This window comes from Tasmannia lanceolata, unplaced genomic scaffold (assembly GCF_043159265.1).
Source record: "Tasmannia lanceolata isolate RefF3 unplaced genomic scaffold, GAP_Taslan_0.1 ptg000007l, whole genome shotgun sequence".
In the NCBI taxonomy this organism is placed as follows: domain Eukaryota; kingdom Viridiplantae; phylum Streptophyta; class Magnoliopsida; order Canellales; family Winteraceae; genus Tasmannia; species Tasmannia lanceolata.
The window spans coordinates 1,195,586-1,222,031 of NW_027518684.1; the positions used below are offsets into that span (position 1 = coordinate 1,195,586).

At 39.1% G+C, this 26,446-nt stretch overlaps 3 protein-coding genes and 1 non-coding gene across 5 annotated transcripts; all 4 read left to right on the plus strand.

The window, feature by feature from the left end:
- The first annotated feature begins 1,443 nt into the window (after window positions 1-1,443).
- On the plus strand, window positions 1,444-8,800 carry LOC143881349 (small ribosomal subunit protein uS11y). 2 transcript variants are annotated; one of them, XR_013251925.1, is made up of 7 exons: window positions 1,444-1,601; window positions 3,887-4,009; window positions 4,096-4,141; window positions 6,689-6,774; window positions 6,889-7,018; window positions 8,461-8,640; window positions 8,716-8,800. XR_013251925.1 is itself a non-coding variant. In XM_077384366.1 (6 exons), the coding sequence occupies exons 1-6, from the start codon at window positions 1,599-1,601 to the stop codon at window positions 8,526-8,528; spliced, it is 456 nt and encodes a 151-aa protein (XP_077240481.1). In that variant the 5' UTR covers window positions 1,444-1,598; the 3' UTR covers window positions 8,529-8,800. The 2 variants fall into 2 exon arrangements, 1 of the variants encoding a protein (XP_077240481.1); XM_077384366.1 differs by having other exon boundaries at window positions 8,461-8,800.
- A 1,920-nt stretch (window positions 8,801-10,720) lies between these two features.
- LOC143881348 (uncharacterized) lies at window positions 10,721-17,311 on the plus strand. Its single transcript, XM_077384365.1, has 7 exons — window positions 10,721-11,190; window positions 12,261-12,566; window positions 14,057-14,265; window positions 14,363-14,411; window positions 14,496-14,585; window positions 14,763-14,825; window positions 15,066-17,311. The coding sequence occupies exons 1-7, from the start codon at window positions 11,023-11,025 to the stop codon at window positions 16,884-16,886; spliced, it is 2,706 nt and encodes a 901-aa protein (XP_077240480.1). The 5' UTR covers window positions 10,721-11,022; the 3' UTR covers window positions 16,887-17,311.
- Window positions 17,312-20,405: 3,094 nt separating this feature from the next.
- On the plus strand, window positions 20,406-26,446 carry LOC143881350 (autophagy-related protein 8i-like). The gene is made up of 5 exons (XM_077384368.1): window positions 20,406-20,564; window positions 20,686-20,741; window positions 23,003-23,055; window positions 25,956-26,074; window positions 26,175-26,446. The coding sequence occupies exons 1-5, from the start codon at window positions 20,528-20,530 to the stop codon at window positions 26,261-26,263; spliced, it is 354 nt and encodes a 117-aa protein (XP_077240483.1). The 5' UTR covers window positions 20,406-20,527; the 3' UTR covers window positions 26,264-26,446.
- On the plus strand, window positions 25,242-25,359 carry LOC143882398 (small nucleolar RNA snoR100). The gene has a single exon (XR_013252236.1). It is a non-coding gene; the product is annotated as a small nucleolar RNA snoR100 (small nucleolar RNA).

The window sequence follows — 26,446 nt, forward strand, 5'->3', positions numbered from 1 at the left end:
GCTTGGATTATGCCAGTAGTTTCACATGGGCATTCAAGGAAGATACAGAGAGCAAGCCATGTAAATAGGTTGCGCCCAAAAATGTCATTTCCATGGGATGATTCTAGCCCTCCAATCTAAAGAGAAACTGGATATTATGGAAATCTCTATAGAACGGAGGGTTGCGATCATCCTATGGAAATGATTTTGAGGGCACAACCTATTTAAGTTGTGGCCCATCAAATGGACGGCTTGGATCATCCTATGGTGTGGGCTGTAGTACTATAGATAGATAAATATATAGCTACCCATCAAACATTAGGTGTAAAATGGTGGCCCCCACCCAATGCATGGGCTTGGGTAAAGATCATGGGACCTACCCCATCTGGTAAAATAATGGGCCTCACCCCATGCATGGATATGGGTGGGGATGGTGGGCCTACTCGTGGGTGTAAAGTTGTGGGCTCTAACGGTTTTTTTTGTCCAATGAGGGTGAGTTGTACTTTTTTTTTTTGCAAGTGCACCCTTCGGTTTAGCATTCCCTGTATTATTGATAGGATTTTTTTATATGGTGTAAGCTCATACGGTCCAATATTTTCCAAAAAGTACGCTTACGCCATAGGATGATCCAAACCGTCCATTTGATGGATCACAACGTAAATAAATTGTGTCTCAAAAATCATTTCAATAGGATGACTGCAATCCTCCAGAATTTTTCAAAAAGTACACTTACACCACAGGATGATCCAAACCATCATTTGATGGATCACAACGTAAATAGTTTGCGCCTCAAAAATCATTTTCATATGATGATCTCAACCCATCCAATCTATAGAGGTTTCCATAATATGCAGTTCCTCCATAAATCATCAGAGAGCTAGGATCATCCCATGGAAAATGAACTTTTGGGCACAACCTTTTTATGCTGCGGGACCATCAAATGAACGGCATGGATTATCCTATGACGTAAGGCGTATAATACTTTTTATGCTTACAGCATATAAAACTCAACTCAACTCAACTCAACTCAACTCAACTAAGCCTTTGTCCCAAACTAATTGGGGTCGGCTAATGAATCATTTAGAAAAAATTTCATGAAGAAGGTGAAAGGATCTACCTAGCTCAAATTGACTAAATTGTTTGGCTTACACCGTATATATTCTCGGAGAAATAATATGCTGAAAGGTTGTATTGTCCATTATTTTTCCAATAGCAGGGTTCGGACACTCCATAAAATGATCCAAACCGTCTATTTGTTGGGCCACAACTTAAATAGGCTGTGCCCCAAAAATCAATTCGGTAGGAAGATCCTATCAATACGGCTTCTCATAGGAAAACGGGATTCTGTCTTGGAAAAAAAGACAAATGGAGGAGCTAAAATTAAAATCCCCATAAAAGCAATGAATACATGTCGTTTATATTTTCCAAACGGAACCCCGTTTTCAAACAGGGCCGATACTCGGTAGGCAAGGGTGTTATCGGTCTTTAGCCACACAGATAAAACGAATGAGCTAGGGTTTTTTGTTCTTCTTTCTCGTGAGTATCTGCGGCTGAGAGGAGGGAGTCCCTCGTGCTATTTCATTCTCGAATCCCTTGTTTTCAGTCCCTCCGCACCAATCATGGTAATCTCTCTCTCTCTCTCTCTCTCTCTCTCTCTCACCTGATAACGGCAGTTTTGGTTTTTTTTTTCTCGATTCTTTTTTCTCTGTTTCCTTTCCTATGAATCAGTCCTGTTGTTTTCCACGGAAGCGGAAAAATTTCTTCAATCGAGATAGAAAAAGAAACATATGGTTAGAAAATCGCTAGTTTCTTAGGGTGAAATGATGTTAATCAAATGCATGTTTTTATGGCCACAACAAAACAAGTAGCTTTGTTCTATGCATGGGGATAGATCTTTACATCTGGGTGGTGGTAAACGTTCCATGGATTTTGGGTGTGATCCACTCTTTAGCTGATCTATCTAAAACCCTGATTTTACAAGATTGAGTGGTAAGTGGTAGCACACCTTATATACGCTTTTTAAAATCCAGGTTTTAGCTTGTAAAATCCGGGATTATAAAATCCAAACATCCCGTTAGGGTCCACTGCGATGAACTGAATTGAGTTTGTTGTCTATTGGCTGTATGTTTTATTATTTTGAAGTTGACGTGTAGTGGGTACTGCTGTACATGGGTGTGGTACAAAAATCAAACAGATGGGATGATCTCAACAAGTTTGGTCTTTACAATTCAAAGGAATGGTTGAAAGGAATAATGAAAACTTTCAACATTCAATGGGCAAATGATCATTGATTGGATGGGTAGGATTGTATAATTGATTTCATTTTTACCTGAAGGTCCTTCCATGGTAAGGCTTGCCACACGGTCTGATCGCCCGATTGTAGTTACACTTATATTGGTTATGGATAGAAAAATCCACCTCAGTACACCATAAGGATCGGATACTCTTTTTTTTTATTGTTTCCATTCTCATGTTATTATTTTTTATCATCTGGATTTGTGTTTATTTGATTGCTGGATCAATTCTCTTGGATAAGATATGTTCCAGGACAATAGTTATCGGTTATTTATTGCACAACTTTTTTTTTAAATGGAAAGATCTTTATTAGATTAGAAATGATCCCAAGATCTAGATGAATAAAGCAGAAAAAGAAGATAAAACAAAATAAGAGAACCACTTGCTAAGAAGAAATTGACAAATCTCCATGGACGGCTGATTAATTCCCTCCATGGCTAAACGATCCACCTCACTATTCGCCATACAATGAATGTGCTGAAACCGGACATGGTGACCCTCCACATGGTCATGGATCTCATCTATCAAATCGACGAATCTCCACAGATGCTGTCTGCTGCCATCAATCTAATAGGGGAGGGAATCTCCCTCTACTACCAATTTATCCAACAAGCTACTGTCAACGATCCTCACTCCATGGAGCACCGCTGTTACCTCAGCCACATTAGCATCCTTAACTCCAAGGGTTCTCGAGAATGCCCTTATGGTTTCCCACTCCTCATTCCTAAGTAAGCCTCCCTCACCAGTCGGGCCCGGATTTCCCTTATTAGACACATCAAAATTGAGCTTGAACCATCCAGGATCGGGCGGTGCCCAAGAGGGAAAGATCGGACTCTCTTTTTCCACCTTGTAGCATCTCTTTCCAGCATTTTTTGAGATCACAAGGTAGAAGAACTGTCACCCAAGAAATAACAATAGAGATGATCTTTGTGAATGTAAATACAGTACCTTTGGCTGATTCTTGAAAAGCCTAGAGTCTCTCTGTGTCCATATGATCCATATTGAAGCTAGCACTGCCTTTCTCCATAATATTATAAATTTGTCCGGCCAAGGCACTGAGAACCAGCTATCCACTAAGTCTGCCAACCCACGTGGGAAAACCCAGGACATTCCGGACTTATCTCTGACGAAAGGACAGTGAAGCAAAAGATGATCCGACTGTCTCGCCACTCCTCACACATAAGGACCAATGATCAATTATCCCCATTTGTCTTGGGATGATCACATGAAGTCCAGTTTAAATAAAACGTCATGTTTCGTTTTCTTTGGCCAAGTGTTATACTTTCCTCTGTGCACCCTTTATGAAACAGTACCTGTTATTAGCCTATTGTACGGAATAATAATGTGTTTTATTTATCATGAAAAAAAAAAGTGTTTTATTTATTGTGGAAATACCCAACCATAGATTGAAATGTTAAATATTTTGGGCAATGTGGATTCTTATTAGGCATAGACACTTGAAACGTAGGTACCTGCTTTTAGATTCTTCTTGTTATGTCTTAGATATCTGCTTTTAGATTCTTCTTGTAATTGTCTTAGATATATCCTTTTAGATTCTTCTTGTCATTGTCTCGATGTTGTTTTTGTTTCTCATTTTTGTGTGGATTTTCAGTCAGGAAGAAGGAAGACCAGGGAGGTCAAAGAGGAAAATGTGACCCTTGGACCCACTGTACGAGAGGGGGAGCATGTCTTTGGTGTAGCTCATATTTTTGCGTCATTTAATGATACTTTTATTGTAAGTTACTAATTCTCTTGTTCTATATCTCATACATCCCGGTTGCCCATTACTGATGTTTTTTAATGTTTTCTTTTAAATTGCAGCATGTGACGGATTTGTCTGGAAGAGAAACAATGGTTCGCATTACTGGTATGAAAAATGTTTCTTTTTGTTTTGAATTTTTAGCGGATGAGATGTCTCATGTTTCAGATGAAAATGAGAAGTTGCAGCGTTCATGCCGATTTAAGTGATTTTCTTCTCCATAAAGCAAATTAATGCAGCTTAGTGACATGCTTTATTGCTCCTGACATACTTTTTAAGAGATGAAACAATCTGTTGAACTTCATTTAGAACCATCTTATCTGAAGAAGACCTTATAAACTGCATCTGTAAGAAATACCCTAGCCATATCTTCAAACACCTTAGTTGTGGGTAATGTCATCATGAAGTCTAGTTTTTAAGAATAAATAAATAGCATCTAAGATGTATTTCTTCATCAACTTTAGCCTTGGAACTTCTACATGCTATGGAAGAACTTTTCTGCCCATGTAAAATATGTAAATGACCAATCAACCCTCTTTACATGCATGTACATATTTTACGGTGCATCTTCGCAGCAATTTAATCTACCTCAAATCGACGAAAATAAAGTCAAAGGGAACTTCAGATTGCAAGAAGTTCTCAGTTGGTAGTTTCTCTACAAACTAGATATAATTAGGCAAGTCCCACAAAGATGACATGATGGTTGAAGTTTGTCACGTATAAGAGGTGGAAGAGGGGGTCTTTCTTACTATGACAGTATCAAGGCTGGTGGCGACGTTTCGTAGACTATATATTTGAAATCTACCTTTGCTGTTCGTTTTCTTGATTAGGATTTTTTTTACTGTAATCATGTACGGATTAGATATACCATATGTAATTGGATTCGAGATCTTGAATAGAGCAAGAAATTTTCAATATCTTTGGTGGATGGTCAAATCACAATGGCGGCGAAGGTGGTGGAATATCTTTGAAGTTTTTCAATGACCGTGCCTCATTGGTTGAGGACTTTTTTTAAAATTATATTTGCGTTTTTTTAGATTTTTAGTCTTTTATTTGCTGTGGTTGCTAAAAAGGTGCATGTCTTACATTTGAGATGCATATAGAGTTTTTGACATAGAATTAAAAAAAAATAAAATCACATTCAGAAAATAAAGGCGGGACCTGGATTTGCAACCATGTCTATCACATTGCTTATTTTACTTTTTTAACAGTAAAATGATTTTCATGGCCATATCGATATGATTCTCTTGCTTTGATTATGCTTACATGGACATAGTTTTTTGAGAATTAGATGGAAGGCATTGGACATAGTTTTTTGAGGATCGGATAGAAGGCATTTCATTGGTTATATGAAACTGGATCATTTAGGTGATGGGTGTTTTCTGGGGAATGGATGGATTTTTAAAAAAAAATTGTTTTTAGAAAATCTACTTCTGTGATAAATTTTTCAGGAGTTTGACCTCATTGCAAAACCACCCTGATGCATAATCTGTTTTGTGTGGGCCTAAAGGAAAGGACGGAGCTTGGGTGTGAGTTATCTTTTGAACATTTACCTTTTTGTTTGATGATGTAATTTCAACAATTTTGTAATCGGCCATGTTGGTGGATTTTAAAAATGAGTATGTATTGGTTCTTTATTTGTTAAATAAAGGAGGTGCTTGGAAATATGTTAAATATGTCGGAAGTATGGGAACACTTGAGTCATTTAGGTCTGGGATGTTTTTTATTTCAAATATAAGATGGTAATAGTGCAATATGTTAAAATTTGTACGTGTCTGCTAACTTGAAGTATTTTTTTGGACATGGATCTCTTACTCTTTAATTTTTATTCTGGATGCTGGGGGCCTGATGCCCTAGTGTAGAATCATTTGTTGCATTAAATGCATAAAATAAACTTTTGGAGCCCTCCTCCTCCGGGTTCCCTCAAGATTAGCTTTGACGGATCAAGCCCTGGCAACCCAGGTCCTTCAGGGATTGGAGGGATTATTTGAAATGAGCATGGTGTCATGATTTGGGTCTTTTTGGGAGTGGCCTTCCAACAAGTCAAACAGTCTGCCAATTCTGAGGTGGACAAACTTGCTCTAGAAGGGGTGGATAGATAGGAGTTGGTGTTGTTTGATTTCCTTCCTCCTTAGTCCTTTTTATAATTCCCGATTGTTCTTTTATTGCTCCTTTGGTCGACCCTCTCAGTCGGCTTTATTACTTGTACATTCCATCTTTATTAATGATATCTTTACCATTCAAAAAAAAAAAAACAACAAAAAAACAAAAACAAACAAACAAACTAACTTTGGCATGTGAACACTAAATGGTGATGGCAAAACCTTGCACATTAACACGGAACATGCCCAGCTCATTTGTACATTTCTAAACACCTTTGAGCATTGAGCAACGTTCTTTACAACACTACTTCCAGTACTATGCTCTAGCCTTGACAATTGTTGGAAGTTCCATCCCTGCAGTTAGTGGTGCAGCTTGAATCTATTTTGGGATTTGGGGTTGATGTTTATCTTAAATTCGGGTTGGATTTCAGTTGAATCCAATTCTTAAAATCTTTTTTTAAGTTCTTTAGTTTAGCTTTGGTTCACACAAGAAAGAATTGTTACATTTGATCTTTGACATTGATAATTAGATATCTTTTACTTCTCCATACAGGTGGGATGAAGGTTAAGGCCGATAGAGATGAATCTTCACCTTATGCTGCCATGCTTGCAGCACAAGACGTTGCACAACGATGCAAGGTGTGTATAGTCAATTCCACTGGTGACTGGTTAATGTATCCAGTCAAGTATTCACTCAAGGAAAATACATTATTGGCTACAGGAACTATTAGTTTCTTGTTTGTTTCTATGCAGGAACTTGGAATTACTGCTCTGCATATTAAGCTTCGTGCAACTGGTGGGAACAAAACGAAGACTCCTGGACCTGGTGCCCAGTCTGCTCTGAGGGCCCTAGCTCGGTCTGGAATGCGTATTGGGCGCATTGGTAAGCTATTACTTTTCTACATTGCATGTCTACTCTTTATATTATTGGTGTATGATATTTGTTAAATTTGGAGTTTGAATGGTATGAACCTTTATATTAATTTTTATTACTAGATAAGCATCTAATATCTATCATTCAAAAAAATAAAAATAATTAAAGATTGGCTGTTTAGAGCTGGAGAGTTTCTCTCATCAGTGCATTTTATTGTTGCCTGAATCATAACTCTAATGAGTTTTGTACGTGTATACCCTGCCATTGACATTGTTATTCTGCTATTTAATGTTATCATTCAAATTGTAAGATTTACTGGAGTTGCCTCTTTATGGAAAGCATTATTTGTTTCATTCTCAATCTTGGCTATGAAAGAAATACTAAAAGAACTTTTGTTTAAAAAATGCTACTTGCATGCTCTCTTATCTTTTAAGAGATGGTGTGATTATGGCTTGAGCCTTTGTATCAGTTTAATGTCTGAACCATACAGTTGGGGTTTCAATCCAAGCTTGAACTCAACCAAAAAGAAGGCACATGCTTTGCTCAATGCCCTTTAACCCTGGAAGTAAACACTTTCTTCTCCCATTGTTGATTCTGGTTGATGTATTCAGTTTCAGACTGCCAATAACAGGCACAATGATGGAGTCTCCATTAATGGATAGACAGATAAATGGCTTGATTGACTTCCTTTCCTACCTAACATCGATTCTAAGAACATCAAATGTCGTCTTGTGCAATTTCGATGTCGTTTGACCTTGTTGACAAGAACCACCTTGTTTAGGTTTCCTCTATGATTGGAATTGTGACCTTTTAGAACAAAAAGGTTTCCCCTATGATTTGTGGACACGGATACGAGTGTCGCGATACGAGTGTCGCGTGTCGACACGGACACGGAGTGTCGGACACGGTAACTTCCAACATTTAGAAATGGGGACACGGCAAAATTAGAAATTACATATAATCATTCTTTGTAGACTTGGATTCGTGTGCGAGTTTCAACACGGATACGGGGTTTCTTACATGGCAACCCCTAAAAATCTAGTATAGTACACATATAAAGTTAGAAACACTTCTAGTAGTACATTTAAAAGTGTCTACAAGGAGTGTCGGACAGGGCACGACACGTTTGTTGGCACTTTTGTGTCAGAATCATAGGGTTTCCCCAAATCCTTGCCCCAATTATTATGTTGCCATGTGTACAAAAACAAGGTTACTTTTATCATTTTGTTGAGATAACAGGGTAATTTTGTCATAAAAAGAGAGATTTACGTTTTGTTCGACACATTGCGCAATGGGGATGTGGGTTAGTGTCATTCCTAGACCTTGCGGTTCTTTCTATCAGCTTTATTAATATTATTTGCTAGGGTTTAAGATGTTTTATTACTATCATTTGCTTTATTGGATATTTTAATGGTGATCTCTAACATGGCATCATCTTTTGTATGTCTCAGAGGATGTGACCCCCATCCCCACCGACAGCACCCGCAGAAAGGGTGGGAGAAGAGGGAGGAGGCTGTAGTTTATCCATCCATGGTTATTTCAACTGCAGTTGGAGGTTTAGTTGGCTTACAGTTTTGTAGTTTTGATTGATGATTTTGGTGTCAGTTTTTAAGCTAGTAATGCTGTTGTGGACTAGATTTTTCCATATGGTGCCTGGGAAAACCTGGTCATTTTGAAGCTGGGGTCGTATATCCTCCAAACGGTCAAAACATGCTTACACTTGGGTTATTAAACTTCCATTGTAACGCCTTCCTTTTCTTGATCAGTTAGATGACCTCCCAAATTAGTCTATGCATGCTGTTAATTATTTTAGCCTTTTAGGCTTACTGATTCACTACCATGTTTTAATAATTGCACTACCCTACCTTCTCTTTTACTATTTAAATAGCTTTCTTAGGTTATTACAATTCCCCAAAAAGCACTTGCAAGCTAATTAAAAAGAAAAGGACAAGGTGAGTTAGTGCAATTATCAAAATATGGTAGTGGCGATATCAGTAGCCTTATTTTTATCTTTTTTGGAGGATATCCATTGTTGAAGCGCTCAATGGAAATTCACTGTCTTAGCACACTGTTCTAAAAAATCACACTGAATGGTGACCTGTTAATTAGATGGATACAATTTATCTATATGTTCTATCTAATGATGTGGTTGACTTGATCAATGTTCTCTCTGCCTGATGGGAGGGTACAGGGTACTGCTACAGATAAGGGAAAAAATGGTCTGTGGTATGCCATCCTTGTAAAGTAACAAAGCTTCTCTGTTTTGGTCATTTTGTTTGATCATTGATGGTGAATTATCTCCTCTCCTCTGTCTATATCGTCTATCATTTTGCTTGTTGCATTATGTGAGCCATTTGATGAATTTTACTGCGGATACTTAAAACGGGGGTTGTCTAGTAGATTGTCAGTTGTAACCCTGAGCTGAAGAAAAGAAAAAGGAAGAAGCATTTGGGTTCATCCCTTTCAATTGGAGCTCTGTTAAAAGTTTGTCTCACTGTGAGCTGTTGCTACTGCGGAGAGAAAAATTATGAACTGGAGGAAAAAATCAGGGAAGAAATATTTAGGTTCTTCCCTTTCAATTGGAGTTCCTGTCGAGTTTCTCTTCAAGCAGGAGCTTTTAGGGCACGTTTGGCTACCATCACTTTTTTTTTCTTCAGAAATAATTGCTCATCCAATGCTGAGGACAGTGGGAGAGGAGGGATTGAGTGAGGAGAGGGTAAGAAAAGCATGAAAAATCAGGAACCAACTCTCCACTCAAAATCTGATTGATTTTCTCCTTATTTTTTTTACCCACTTCTCAATTCTAACTCCGAACTCATTTCTCACTCTCAACTCTTTCGTGTCCTCTCAACTCTCTCCTCCGATTCCCCCCCTCCTACACCTCTTACCACTTGGAGACACTAATTTATCATGAAAAGAAAATTCCTGGCATGGCCTTACAGTGGAATTGAGTCTCTTGTGAAATTTTTGGTTAGAGAGGGTTAGGATCATCCTGTGGAAATGGAGGGTTTGGATCATCTTATGAAGTGGGCTGTACTGAACTTTTTTCGAAGAATAATAAAAAGTTATGGCCAATAAAAAAAATCTCGGTTCTAGCGTTCCTGTTTGGAATGTAGTTTGCAGTAATATCGTGTGAAAGATGGAAGGGCTAGAAACGAATAATATTAATAATCTGGGGATTTGCTAGCGTCCATCGCCAAAAGGCATTTCGAAGTGGATCGTGAGCCATACATAGAGCCGAAAAGCACTCACAAAAGATTCCGACTGATCCGAAACATGAATGGATTGGGACCGAGAGGGACATGGTGGATGCATTTATTCATACCCCTAGTGCTATTTGGATGTACGGAATTTTTTCAATGGAAAATTGAATTTCCAATGTTTTGTTAACTACTTTTCAATGGAATTTTCCGAAAATAAAAATTTTCTATTTTCATGGAAATTGTAAACCTACCAAGATATATGTGTGTAATAAAGACCATTGATCGAGCACCCTGAGGCGGACATCCTCTCCGTGGGTCACAGACCAAGGGCTAAGATCATTCGATGAACAATAATTGAGCAATGTGATGGTAGAAGCCGTCACTCCCACGTGGCAAAGTGGGACCCAAAGAGCGATATTTAGAAAGAACGTCACTATCGTATGCTACGTGCGTATTTTAGCAAACTTCGTCAAGGAAACTAGTATAAAGGGAGCAGATGTGAGGAGTCGCCGGGTTATTTATAGTTATATATTTGCCATCGCGCTACAAATACAGTCATTCTCTATATCTCTCTCCCTCTCCAACACAAACTCTTAGATCAAATCACATAATACATCCTCAGTTGCTATAATTCCCCCCTTCTCCTCCACAAACCCTAGATCAAACCACATACAGAACCGTCAGAACCCTAATTCTCTATTTTAGTTATATCCTTGCACACAAACCCTAGATCAAATCACATACAGAGGCGTCAAAACCCTAATTCTCTATTTCAGTTATATCTTTGCACAGAAACCCTAGATCGCTACCATGGACGATAGCTGTGCTGTCTGTGCTGAGCCCCTCGAATGGGTCGCATACGGACCCTGTGGCCATCGGGAGGTTTGTTCAACCTGTGTGGTTCGCCTCCGTTTTGTTATCGACGATCCACGTTGCTGCATCTGTAAGACTGAGTCCTCCACCGTGTTTGTCACAAAGGTTTTGATTCTGATCACTTTCTTCAATTCTCTATCCGATTCTTTTTTTTTCTAGGGTTTTCGTACTCGGTAATACAATTATTTGTTCCTTTTTTTTTCAATATTTTTGCTCGTTCGTGTGATTAATGTTCTCGGCGCTTTCCTCAATTCTGTATCTAATTCCTTTGTTTTTTTCTAGGGTTTTCTTGTTCGGAAATACAATTTCTGTTCCTTTTTTTAATATTTCTGCTCATATCTCTGATTTAGGTTGTCGAATTCCTTTGATCGCTGTTTTAGAATATGGAAATTTATGGATTCCGTGGATTTATGTCACTTCTCGTTAAAGAGGAATATGTTTTGTTCGTTTTGGTTTCAATTGTTTTTTTTTCTTTGTTTTATGGTATTTAATTTTATCAGAGATCTCTTGTTGCTCGGAATATCTGGTGCATGGGATTCGTGGGAATCTTGAGATAATCGTCTGATTATAGCTTTATTTGATTCCTTGTGATATCCGATACTCAGGATTCTTGGGAATCTAGAGATAATTGATGAATTATAGCTTTATTTGAATCCTTGGGATATCTGGTACACAGGATTCATGGGAATCTGGAGATAATTGATGAATTATAACTTCAATTTGTAGATTTTGATTCATATGGTTTGTAGATTTTGATTCCTTATGTTTTTTTTTATCTGAGCTGGTAAGGTTGTACTTTAATTATCATATTAGTGGGACAACTGGACTTAGTGGATCTGCATTTTATTTAGGAACCATAGGTTTACTGGTTTCAATAAACTCTGTTATACCTGTATTCATTATGAGAAACATAGAATTTTTGGATTTTACTTTTTAGTGGTTGTTGAATCCATGCATAGTTCCATGGAGAACTAATTGGCTTTCATTGGATTCTCTAACGTTTTGTGTTGGTGGTGTTGGTGGGAGGGGGTGGAACACTTATTGATAATCATAGGATTATCTAACTTTTGGTGGTGGCAGTGGTAGTGTTGGTGTGAGGGTTTCTTTTCTTTGGCTAATGTAGCGGTGGATCTTTGTTATTGATTTTTTAATGTGTCTTTTGTTGGATTTGACAGGCCCTAGGAGATTATACGAGGATGATAGCCGACTTTTCCATCTTCCCAACAGATGGGGCGGAGGGTAAAGTTGGACCCTATTGGTACCACGAGGACACACAATCATACTTTGATGATGTGGATCACTACAAGATGATTAAGGCAATGTGTAAGCTATCATGCAGCATCTGCGATAAACATGGAGAGGAGCATGGGAATGATGGTACAAAGAGAAGGGATAAGTTTAAGAATATTGAGCAACTAAAGAGTCATTTATTTCATAGGCATAAAAAGCTCATGTGCACTCTATGTTTGGAAGGAAGAAAGGTAAGATCCGTTTACAACTTAAATTTGATGCCATGCTCAAATATTTTGCGTCTTTCTTTAGGTTATGAATAAAGAAGATTTTTTGTTGTTGTGTGGAACATTTTAAAATTATAAAGATGAACAACATCGATGAAATAATCAGGTACAACTCATGTGCATGCCCTAAGGGAGCTTTGGGTGCGCTCCAGTTTCTTTTGGTCGAGGGCGGGAGCCAAAGGCAATGCATGTTGGGTTGGGTTCCCACCCCCGCACCTACTAGGCCTATCGGTCGGGGGAGAGGAATTAGCATGTCACATGTCACGGGGCCAGCTCCTCCTAAAGAGTTTGGCCAACCAACCCTCTCAACCAGGAGTGTCCACTATTTTTGACAAGGCTTCTTCATGATGCCTGAAACTAAATGTGCAAGCATTTTGAACACGTTTTATTTCCTACATTTTATGTTTATTTGAAGCATATGTATATGTGGTTTATAAATTTTATGGTTAGAATGGATCGTGACATGAACGCCAATGCTTGTCATTATGGATCGTGACATGCACGCCAATGGATAGTTGACTTCCTTATATGATGGTTTCTAAACACGTATTTGTGTTTGTTCTAGTGTTTTTTGAAGTTTTGTCTTAAATTTCCTTCATTTGCTTGTATTTTCAAAAAAATTATGTGATTTACAGGATTTTCACGAAACTATATGACCAAAACCGACATGTTTACATTTCCATGACGACCGGCATGCATAACGAACCGACATTTTAGGCCTTGACCATTACATGCAATATATTGTGTCAATGGCCATATGATGAAATGCTTCTTCTTTTTTTGGTTTTTTGAATGGTAAAAAAAGTGACAGTGAACGAAAAAAGTGATAGGGGTGCAATACGAGGGGAAATGCTTTTAAAGAAGGAAAACTATATGAGAGGGTTTTAGGGCTGGGATGGCCACTCCCTGTGAGTCACGCACGTGGGCCAGGCTGCTGAAAGCACATGTGGCATACAGGGAGTGCCCATCCTGGCCTTTTTGTTTCCCTAATGTCCTGCTAGCATTCCTTTTAAAGTGTCATGTTAATCATATTACCTTTCTCTAGGTGAAATTCAATTTGATTTCAATGACATTTGAGCTCATACATATATGTTATATAATATTCTCCTGGATTGATGAATTTCAGCTATTTGTGGAGATATTAATTACTTTCTTGTCTCCTTTTCTATAGTGCCATACTATAAATGAAAATTTGTGAGTTGTTGATTAAGGATGATGAATATGCTCTCTCGAAACCATGAACCACCTGAATCACGACTGGATGGTTCTTTGCTATATGTTTAATGGCCAGCTATTTGTAGTTATAAAATTATGCTTTTATACTTTTATTTTCTGTTACAATGACTAAAGAAAATGATTTTCAAGGTTCCCAATAGATTTTGTTATTAATTGCAAACATATACTTATTTATCTGTATTCTGATGTCATTGACTCCACTTTGAATGTTGAAACAGGTATTTATTTGCGAGCAAAAGCTCTATACTAGAGCACAGTTAAATCAACACATAAGCACTGGTGATTCAGAGGTGGACGGCAGTGAGAGTGAACGGGGTGGATTCATGGGGCATCCCATGTGTGAATTCTGCAGAAACCCATTCTATGGGGAAAATGAACTTTATTTGCACATGTCTACGGAACATTATACTTGTCATATTTGCCAAAGGTACACAGTGCTCTTTGTTATAAGATGACCGTATACATTTTTCAATTTAAAAGGACTATATGGCTCACATAAATTCATTTTATCTTGTGAAATGCAGGCAGCATCCGGGACAATTCGATTATTATAAAAATTATGATGACTTAGAGGTAAGATATTTTTCAATATTGTCACATGATGCTTATGCTTTTGTCAAGAATGTTTTGAGTTTGAAATCTGGTTATTTGTCACAGATACATTTCCGTCAAGAACATTTCCTCTGTGAGGATGAGGCATGCCTTCACAAAAAGTTTGTTGTTTTTCAATCTGAATCTGAAATGAAGGTGATTTCTTAATCCAAGTTGTTTTTTTTTTTGAATCGTATGAATATGATGATTTTATTGGTCACTGGTGGGTTTTGTTTTGTAGCATGTGTTAAACTATTAATGCTATTATTGTCACATCCTTCTCCTATGTTGTGGAAAATTTCAAACATCATTTTCTGTTTGTTTGTTGTTTAGAGGCATAATGCTGTGGAGCATGGGGGCCATATGTCTCGTTCTAAGCGCAATGCTGCACTTCAGGTATGTAAGAGCTATCTAATTCATTTACATCCGGTAATATGCTTTGTCCGTCCTTACAAATTCTTCTGTGGGTTTTGATCCTTTCTGTCAATTGTTAAACATCCATATTGTGTTATGCACATTTTAGACATTTATTATGAAGTTTTTTTTATTCAAATCATTATAGTTTAATTATTCTTTTTGTGACCTACCCTTCTGCCCATGCTCATAGATTCTACTATTTATTTATTTTTTATTCAGATACCAACTAGCTTCCGGTATCGCCGTACTAATGAAAATGATCAGAGGCGAGGTAGAGGGCGGGGGTTCCATCGTGATTCTTCCGACAATCAACTTTCCTTGGCTATCCAAGCCAGTTTTGAAGCGGCCAACACGGATAACACAACTCATGACCCTCCATCCAATGTGCAACAAGTTTCTGATAATGTGGAGACAAGCGACATTGATTCAGCCATTAGCCCTTTTGAATCGCTAGCTATTTCTCAAGACAGTGAGCCAGCCTCGAGGTACCTCCAGGCGGTTAGCCAAGGAGGATCAAGGACTGCCCGTTTAGAAGAATCTTCCTTTCCTCCACTTCCTGTGGTTCCAAACAGCAATAATCAGATACCAAGTCATGATTCAGAAGGGCTGGGAAAGAACACGATGGCTGCCCGCCTTCGTCTGCGCAACAAGGTAACAGTTCTCAGTCCTTCTCAGACTAAAGCAAGGGCAAATCGTAGGCATGTATCATCTAGCTCTTCCCTTAATTGGCCTACAGAAAATTCTGGACTTGTTTCATCTGGTTCTTCAAGTCCTGCACAGAGCTGGCCAGCAATATCTAGTTCTGCCCCTAATTGGCCTACAGAAAATCCTGGACTTGTTTCATCGAGTTCTTCAAGTCCTGCTCAGAGTTGGCCGGCAATTAATCCCAGAGTGGCATCATCTAGCTCTTCAAGTTCCGCGCTGACTAGGCAAGCGAAAAATCATGGACTGGCATCGTCTAGTTCATCAAGTTCTGTGCATGCTAAGCCGACAACTAATCATGGCCTTGTAGCCCCCAGTTCAGGAACTTCTTCATGGAATTCAAGTACTATCAGTAGGATTAGCCACTCTATGTCGGCTCCTAACCTAGTTGATAGAGGATCTTCGAACTTGTCTGGTATGGTTTCTGGCACTAGAATAGAGAATCACATGGTGCCCACAAGCAGCCAACCTCTACTAAAGGTGGAAGATGTTCACACTGCGAACAAGTCTTTGGTGGAGAGGATTCGTGAGGGCTTAGGAATGGATGAGAACAAATATGCAGCTTTTAAGGAGATATCAGCAGAATACCGTCAAGGTGTAATTGATACGTGGGAATATCTGTCATATGTCCAGCAATTTGGCCTGTCACATCTTGTACTTGAGCTTGCTCGACTCTGTCCAGATCCTCAGAAACAGAGAGAGCTTATTGAAACTTATAATGCAAATTTCCGTATCAATGACCCTGAAGAAAATGGTGGAGGTAACAATGCTAGCAAAAAAGAGAGTGCTAATCTGCGGAGCAGTGGCCCACAAGAAAATGGAAGGAACAGCGCTAGCAAAAAAGAGAGTAGTGGTTCCATACGTGGAAAAGGTGTTGTAGATGGCGCAGGAAGTTCCACAAATGAGACTTTGGCAGATAGTGTTATAAACACAGTAAGGATACTACAAGCAAGCTACAAGCCTTCAGAAGAGGTGGAGGTATTATCAAGGGGTGGGTATCGAAGTGCCAAGGGAAAATCAAAGGCATCGGTGTTCGAAGAGCAATCAGAATTGAGTTCTGCCAATGGGCTGTTGGCTGATTCAAATGGTGGTGGTTCGAACCAAAGTGTGGGTGGTGGGGGAAACAATAAGCAAAAGCGGAAAACATCTAAGTTTCTTAGAGCCCGTCTTGGTGACGGTTCCCTCCTTGATCTTAGAAATTCAGATGCCAGTCTTGATGATGCCGAAGAAACAACGGAGAGCCAGAACTCTTCTGATGGTTTGCCAGTTCGTGGTGTTTGGCGGAATGGTGGTGGGCATAGACTGGTGGCAAAGACTCAGAGTAAACCTGCAAACTGAGATGATATTATTATTATTATTTTTTTCTGGCTGGGATGCTGTAGAAACCAGCCTGGTTTTGTGGCCAAGTCAGGGAATTCAGTGGAATTAAACTATTTTGACACCATGATTGCGATTCCGGTTCCCATCGCGATTGGACCCTGTTGCCTGGTATAGAGAGAGGAAATATTTTGTGCATTGATTGTGTTGTCCAGACAGTTGATACTAGTGAATTGTGGATGATAAGAGGATCAGGACTGAGACATGAATGGGGTTGCTCTTGATAGTGGCAAAGGTATGCATACATATTTTTTGTTTTGACTTTTGATAGTTCTAGAGGTGTAGTTAAAAGAAAATTTGAAGTCTGCAGAATTCTGGGTTTGTATTTTGTTTGTTTATCTATACGTAATATTCTCCAAGCCAAAAGGGGCTTTTGGTTTTCATAATCAGGTTGTCAAGTTGCATGTTCTTATTCGAATATTGTTACAAAAATATTAGGGAAGTGATATATCTGCCCCTTTTGATCACTAGGAACACCCCCTGTCAGTGTTTGTGGCAATCAGGGGGCAGCCCCTCTTTAGTCATTGATACACTGACAGGGGGTGTTCCTGGTGATCAAAAGGGGCGGATTTATCACTTCCCAATTATTAATCTTTTGATTTTGTCATTTCCACACTGAGATATAATGTGTGGGTAGAGCCAGCTGAAGTTTTTATAGTGACTGCTTTTGAGTCCGGCCAAAATGTCAACCATACTTCAGTTTAATGACGGATTCCCTCGGCTCATGTTAGCACATATATGTAGACCAGCTGATCTTTGATGATGAATGGCATTCCTTTATTTTTACACTTGTGCTCGTTTTTGACTGTTTTGTGAGAGTTGCAACTCACCTAACTAATTAGCTAAGAAAAGTGTAGACTTAGAGGAGATGAGGGTCCGTTATTAAACCAGTGGAGTGCATAATTCATATTCCTTTGGAGTGTTATACTCAGGGTTGAGCGAAACTGACAGGTTCAACCCGATTTTTGCTCAGGTTAGGGGGGATTAGAGTTGGGCGAATGCTACCTTGCGTGGGGCTAGGGTTGGCCTTAACCCGACCCAACTTGGCCCAAGTTGCACCCTTAGTTCTTGGGGTTTCTTCAGCGGGTTAATTGCAATGGATTTTGAAGGTTTTTTGAATCTTGAGAAGAACAGTTAGGGTTATATTCGATCCTTTTTTTGACAAAGTGCTTCTTTTCCATTTGTGAGATCCCACATTGGAAAGGGGGGAAAAGTTTCTGGGCTATATGTGTTGATTCTCCTTCTTTCTGTGTAAACAAAACTGGGGTTGGCCCGTGGAGTGGGTAGTGTTGCTGGAAAACAAAACTGGGGAGGGTAGAAAAACCAAGAACTGGAAAGTATTTACACAGTAGGTCGGGGCCCAGAAGGAAACCGTTAAAGGCAAAGAAAAACGTTAACAGGGGTGAATTTATCCTCAAGCAGCATTCTCATAGAAACCATTAAAGGCGTGGGGGAGGAGGGCGAGGGGAGGGGATATCATTTACCACAAGGAAATATGATTTATTTATCCTCCATTTTTTAGTCACTTCTATCTCTTGGCCTTGACTCATTCATACCTTCATTCATACCTCTCAAGTCTCTCCTTCTCCCGCCCACCCTACTCCCCTCTCACCACATAAGAAACTAATTTTTCATTGAAGAAATTCTCGGTTGAGGGGACTGCTTTGAGAGGGACTGAGAGAGGAGAGGGTAAGAGAAGCCTGAAAGAACAAGGAAACAAAAAGCTCCACCCGACTTTGTCCTTGTTTTTTTAGCCGCTTCTCACCCTCTACTCATTTCTTCCCTCTCAAAGCCTCTCCTCGCGCCCGCACCACTCACTCGGAGAAACTAATTTATCGTGGAAAATATTTCATTTTTACCGGACATGGCCTTAAATTAGGTTATTTTCCTGTGTTTCAAGGGCTTTTTATGTTCCCCTCACTGCCATCCCTCTCATGTGTCTGCCTCTCGGCCCATCCCTCCCTTCTGGTGCCACTGATATTCCATGAAATATCTTTTCCTAGTTGCCAAACATGACCTAAATGTGCAACTCTAAATACATGCAATTTCACCATTAATTCTGTTCAACAATTTTACAAGCATGTGACTCACAACTTAAATATCACAAGGGAAAGGCTTTTGGTTCCAAATACTTCTGTTTACAATCACGTCTAAAATGACCCTTTGATTAGTGTGTTTTTTGGGTCCCACTCTTGGTCTACCTGGTGGATCCCACCTTAGATCTCCAGTGACTCAATAAGCCAGCTGATTGGATGATCCTAACCATTGGATCAAGAGCTTTTAATGGACTATCAAAACGTACATGTATTCAATGGTTAACATTGGAATTTTGGAAGACCAAAATCGTTATAATTGAATAGTTGGGAAATGATAAATGCGCACCACTATATGATAATTCGCACCCCTTCAAAAAGCATACCCCTTTTAAAGGAGGGTATGCGTTTTGACATCAATTCACGTTATCGTGGTGCGAATTTATCATCACCCTTAATGCTATGTTTGGTTGCCGGGTTTTTTTTGTTCCCGGGAGTTATGTGGGAGAAAAAAATACCCTGGGAGATAGGTGGGAAAAAAAGAGTCCTGGAAGTATCCTGGTAAAATAAAAATCCCATGTTTGGTTATGTGGGAGAAAAAAATACCCTGGGAGATATGGTGGGAGAAAAAAAAACCTTTGTTTGGTTGCTTGAACTGTTGGGTAGAAAAAAATTCTTCTCAAGCTTATTTTTGGTTCCTGAGTTTATTTTTGTTCCTGGGGTTATCTTGGGATGGGATGAAAAGGCAATCATTACAAAAGTGGGATTAAAAAATTCACCCCACAAGTAATCATTACAAGAGTGGGATTAAAATAAACCTACTGCTAAAAGGCAACCAAACATGGGATGGGACCAAAATTTAACTTACTCTCCCACAAAACTCCCAGGCACAAAAAAAACCCAGCAACCAAACAGAGCATAAAATAAACTGATCTACTTGATTTTTGTGCCCTCTGAGATTTAAGGTAGGGCCTATGACAGAGGGGAAGAGATCCAGACCAACCATGGAGGGGGGCGCCACGTAAATAGTAAGAAATGCTGTGCATTTTTCGAAAAGTAGCGGGGCCCATTTCATTGGATGATCCAAACCGTTCATTTGTGGGCACACGACATAAATAGGTTGTACCCCGTCGGTCATTTCTATAGGATGATCCTAACCCTCCTATTTAAAAACTCTTTAGATCGTGGTTTAGGTTCATATTATCGAGTTGATCTATAGAGGTTTCTCGATCGGAGGGTTAGGATCATCCTATGGAAATGACGCAGGATTCAACCTATTTATATTAGGGCTAACAAATGAACGGTTTGGATCATCCTATGAAGTGGGCCCCACGGTACTTTTCAAAAAGTCACCAACACACAATCTAAGAAAATAGAATTCCAGTTCGGCGCATGTTAGAGAAGGGGCCCAAGTCAAAGGAGATTCACAGCCTAGCTGAGTTGTTGAACCGTATAAAGTCGGCTAATCCTTTCTTTTCCGTCGGTTCTACGGAAGAGGGTAAAGAAAAAACGCTTCTTCCCATTTCTCATTCCTTCAAACCCTAACCCTAATTTCGCTCTCTCTCATCCATGAAGATCAGATCTTTCAAGCAGGAATTCTCCTTAGGTTCGTTCTGTATTAGTTCTTGACTTCTTTCATAATCTTCTTTTTTTTTGTCTTTTTTCAGAATCTTTTTTTTTTCGTCTTTTCGGTTCGGATCTGAGTACGGCTGTTTGATCTTCTGCAGAGGAGAGACTGGTGGAATCACAAGACATGCTTTCGAAATATCCCGATCGGGTTCCGGTAAGTCTACAGATCCATCTATTTTTCTATAATTATCTCCGATCACGCAATTCTCTCGATTTGAGAAGATTTCAGTTGAAATTACCAACTTTTGTGAATTAGAACTGTAATTTGTTAATTTGAGGTCTAGGCTGTTAAATTTTAAGAGCTTCAAGGAAAAAATCGATATTTGTGTAGGAATTTTAGTACTTAATTATTAGATGAGAATCCTTCCATTGATCCATATTTCTTTTCTGATTTTCTTTGTAAATAGTATTTTTTAATTGTCAAATGCTTTTATTAAAAGAGAAACAAGGGGCAAGGCCCACGACCGAGATGGTCAATGCAAAGGAGAAAAAAGGGACAAAAAACCAAAAGCAACAGCAAGAACCCTGCATTCTCACAAGGGGAGAAAGTCCAAATCCTCCAATCGGGTCTACCAACCCCTGCCTGGACTAGTATATACGCTTCGATATCAGTGAGGAGACAAGCATTGGATTTGCCTGGAATTTACCCTGGAGAGCAGTGGTAATTAGTGTTTGGTTGTCAAACTCATAGAGTAGTGGTAGGCGGTGCCATTACCAGTATAGAGAGAAAAAGAGAGGTAAGAGAGAGAGATAAGAAAGACAAAGAGAGAAGAAGCATCATTCCCAAGAACCCTCCCTTCACAGGGGAAAAAGTTGAACACCTCTAACCGGAGTCTACCAACCCCGGCCCGGGCTAGCCTATCCGCTTTGTTATTAGCGGACCTTATGTCATGCTGAAATGAAACTGAAAAGTCCCCCACACGATCTGTGTAAAAAAAACCATGAAATACCTTCTCAACTAGGATCGAACAAGTTGTGCAACAAAAAAGAGGCAAAAAATGATGCGAAGAAACACATTCACACCCCCAACAAGCTGACCGTGAAGCTCGATCTGTGCGTTTGTTGTGCATATTAGTCCGTCAGGTTCTGTATAATACCAGAATACAAGTCATTTGTACAATAGTCTTGTCTTGAATCTCGTCCATCAAACACGTGAATTTCCAAGGGTGGGCATGTCTCCTAAGCATCCACCTAATGGACATTGAGAGAGTCCCCTTCCACCACCAATGATAGCAGAATGCCTTAATTACTATGTCATGCCCTGGAGGACTGCCCTTAGCTCAGCTTCATTTCGAATCGGTTATTCCATTAGGGCTAGAGAAAGTCTACTTGATGCCACCCCTTTCGTCCCTAAGAAGACCACCATTCCCGGCTGGCTCCGGGTTGCCAAAGCACTAACCATCAAAGTTTAAATTATACAACCCCGGTCCAAGAGGATCCCATCTGGGGAAAGGGGTTTTCTTTGGAAATAATATATGAAGCTAATAAATGAAATAGAAAAGAGAATTCTGGAATGTTAGCAGTTTGTGAAAATTGGAAATATCTGCATTTGAAGTTTTATTTTTTTGTTGATAGTTTGCATTTGTAGGTGTTGATCCATATTCGACAATTTTAGTTATGTGTTGGCCATATGACACTGTAATTTAAGCTACCTTGTCTCTTGTGGCTGGTAAGTAATTAAAATAATTCAAGGGAAGACACGTTCGAGGTATATGAGGAAGATCCCCTTCAAAATCACTTTTATTGAATATGGCGACTTCAATCAGTTAATGACTTAATGGCTCTCCTTTTTACGCCGCAGCTTACTGTAGACATGGTTAGATTTACTTGAGAGATGCCCACTAGTTATGGTGGGATAATTTTTTGTCATTAGCACTAAAGATGACTGCGCTGTGAAATGGAATCCATTTTGCTTTAGTTTTTGTAGGCTGCTTTAGGCTCTGTTGTAAACCTGATTGAATTTACCTGAGAGATACCCAGCCTTGGTGTTTGTTCCTGAATTGTTGTATGCAAGAATCTGCACCAATATATAGTCCTTTTGGAGATTCTAAATTTTATATTCCTCGATGAATCACTTCAAATAATCTCGTCGTTACGATGACCAATGTTTTACTCTAAAGTTAGGCTCAATCACCATGATTAACTCAATGTTGAACAGTGTTTTTAACAATTCTTTCAGCATGTAATTATGCACTTTCAATAAGAGTGAATACAATTATGTGAAGTAGATAAATATATGATCAAGTTGATAGTAACCAACAATTACATGCATGCGAAACTGATAACAAACAAATGATTACTGAGAATTCATGCTTTTGCATGCCATCATCTTAAAGTGATTAAAATAGGCATTATGCTAAGTAATTGGAAATGTACATATTTTTGTAATTTGTTTTGCTGTGTATGCATCTGTAGGTGGTTGTTGAAAGATATTCGAAGACTGACCTTCCTGAGATGGAAAAGAAGAAGTAAGTCCAACTTTTGAAATGGCTTTACAAGTTAATTTTTTTTTCCAGAAGGTAAAAGACTCTGATCAGATATTGCTTCAAAGAATTCATCTCCTTTTCAACTTCTCTTGAAGGTTCTTTTTTTGCTCTAGAGATCTGCAACATCGTTAGCATCTATAAGAACCACATGGTCCTTTTGAAGGAAAGGAATATTAGGGTGTTCCAAGGATTGGACGGCTCTTGTAAGACTTTCTACACCTCGGTTTTTGGTTTGGTTCATAGTTGCAAGAGTGGGAAGTGAGTGCTAGAAGTGATGTGGGAAGCAAGGGGTTTAGAAAAGAGAATGCGGGAAGCGGATATCTCTATAGAAAGTAAAGAGAATGTATGAGAAGCAACATTGAAAGTCAATATAAAGCCTGTAAGAAGCCTCATTGGAAGTGAACATGAAGTATATAGGAAAAACTAGAATTGTCGTAGGTTAGGGTGAAAGGGTTAATGTAAGTAAGGATTTTACGTAGAAAAGCGCAACTAATTAGAATAACAAGGATTAGGAATTTACAATTTCACATGTTTTATTCGTGCATATTTAATGTTAAGTTTATAGAAAAAGATCCACATAATTTCATTTGAAACTTAAGATATGTTTTCAAGATTTAAATGTACTCTTTTTTTTCTTTTTCTTTTTAAATACACTCCTTCAACAAAGAGAAATATTCTTTCAGGAGGAAATAATCAGCTCAATAGGAAGCGTACTCTTAATTAAGAGGAAACGTTTGGGAAACGTGCTTCCCCTAAATTTGGGAAGAGAGAAGTATTTAGCTTCTGAAGCTAGTTTCTGGAGTTTCTAGTAACTATGGTTTGATTGTTTATTTGGGTTAATCCCGTCAAAGAGATTTGTGCAAGTTTCTATGGCTGTCCTAGCTCTTAGATGGAGTCCTCCCCCACCGAGTTCTCTTAAGCTGAACCTCGATGGTTCTAGTTTAGGGAACCCAGACTCAACCTGGGTGAGAGGATTCATTCTTGGATAACACTGGGGTGATGAGAATGGCTGTCTCGGGGCTGGCTGTATTCACTAACTCATACAACTGGGCTCATGGTGATTAGTGCTTGGATCGAGCTATTACCAACCTTCATCTTGAGCCATTGATCATTGAAGGTGACTGCAGGAATGTAATCCAGTGGCTGAGACCCCCAAATAGCCCTTTGATATTTCTTGATGTGATTGATGAGGTTTTGGATTGCCTTTCTGCTATGATTTGGTCGATACTTTGAATTTATTGCCGACACGCGTGTCGTGTCCGACACGACACCCGTGTCCACACATGTTGACACTCCTTTAGACACTTTTAAATGTATTGATAGAAGTGTCAATAACTTTACTTGCCTGTACGTGTATAGTGTGCTACTATTCCTATATTTTTAAGGGTTGACGTGTCATATACCCTGCATCTGTGTCAAAACTTGGCACACGAATATGTGTCCACAAATCATGATTATATGTACTTCTATTTTAGCCGTGTCCCCGTTTCTAAAATTTGGGAGTTTGCCGTGTCAGACACTCCGTGTCCATGTCGACACGCAACTCTCGTGTCCACATATCATAGCCTTTTTCGGAGAGACATCACCTTCCGCCATGTTTGGCTGTCGGCCAGTGAGAGGGCTGATATGCATGCGAGAGAGGGAGTCCAATGCCCTGGCTTGTGCATTTTTTATGCTCCTCCGTGGCCTAGGGATATTCTTGCAGTTTGTTTGCATTTGTAGTCTTTTCGGGTCCTCCTTGATCCGCGCTTTAGTTGTTCCCTTCGTTTTCCTTTTTGAGTATATCTTATCCACTATTCAAAAAAAAAAAAAGTTAGCCTCCATAGGAACATGGGAAAAGGGAAAAATTGCTTCTCCTATACAAATTCATGACCAAGTTCAGAATGTGGGCTGCTCCTATCCTCGTTACAATTTTTTCTTAGGGTTTCTAAATCTCTGTCAATTTCCTTTTTTTTTTCCTTAGTATTGCAACTTCTTTTATAAAACCCTAGAGATCCTCCTCTATAAATGCCTCTTAAGCAGAGAGACTCCTCATCGCCTTCTTACAGTCTGCTCTAGGGTTTGGATTGTTTATGATTTTCTTCCTTCTTGTTTTCTTAATTTTCCAAATTGATTTTTTGCTTTTTTAGTTCTGTGTACAATAAGCTGATGCTCTGGATTAAGATATTGAATGAAGGAAGCATGGTAATGTGCACAGAGATTGATTTCTTGAAAAAGGGTCCTCATGTCTGCTCACTTTGATGCCTTAGGGCCTTGATTTTGTGGGCCTGGATTCGACCCACATCTATTTTTATTTATGCGCACTTTTTAAAAAAAAAAAAGTTAATAATGTGAGCTAATTGCCATGGACTTGCACTATGATGAACCGTTCAAGCTATCAAATTAAAAAAGTTTATTTTCACCCTAAGCGTCCTCCAACCTCCTGTTGAACTACCCACTGCCTCGTATGTGGGATTCTTTCCTCAGGTTCACTCTCCAAGGAAGATGATTGTAAAGAGGTTGAGACTAAACCCATTGTTTCAGTGAAAGTACAATTGATGAACCACTCCGTATAACTGGCACTATATCTTTATACATGGTGCTTTCCTAGGGATGAACACACCGTGCAACTGACGGTGAGTCATCATAGATGGTGCTTTCCAATGTGGGGTATCCACTACCTAATTCCTGTTAGAATCCAAGTTCCAAAAGACACATGCTTTAACTAAGAACTAAAAAGAGAGATGCTTTTACTAAGAGCTAAAAAAGTGATGCTGTCCTGATCTAAATGGAGTGGGGATACCCTATGTCGTCAAACAAAAAAGTTACTATGAAATTATGAACTAGTTTCTCCCCTCTCGCCACTTAACTGCATTTTTTCATGCACTCATCATTTTCTGCAGATACTTGGTCCCCCGTGATATGTCTGTTGGACAGTTTATCCACATATTAAGCAGCAGGCTTCATCTTACCCCTGGGAAAGCTCTCTTTGTATTTGTGAAAAACACCTTACCTCAAACAGGTATTCATTTTCATATATTTTTGCTGTAAAAACGATGCATGTTCCAACTCTGTTATCTGAGAATAGAAGGTGTTTGTGTTTTCTCCTCCCTGTTTTGCAGCCAGTCTTATGGTTTCAGTATATGAATCCTTCAAGGATGAAGATGGTTTTTTATACATGTGCTACAGCAGCGAGAAAACTTTCGGGTGAGTTCACTCGGGCATTTGTTTCTTATATTTTAGGCGTATTTATTCCTGTAAATCTCCCCCATCTGTTTATTCTCAATGTGGCCATGATGACTTTGGGATCCTACAATGGAATCCTATGTAGATAATTTCAAATCAAACTGTGGTACATTATGAACATGCAGATTCTAATTGCTTGTTTTGTTCA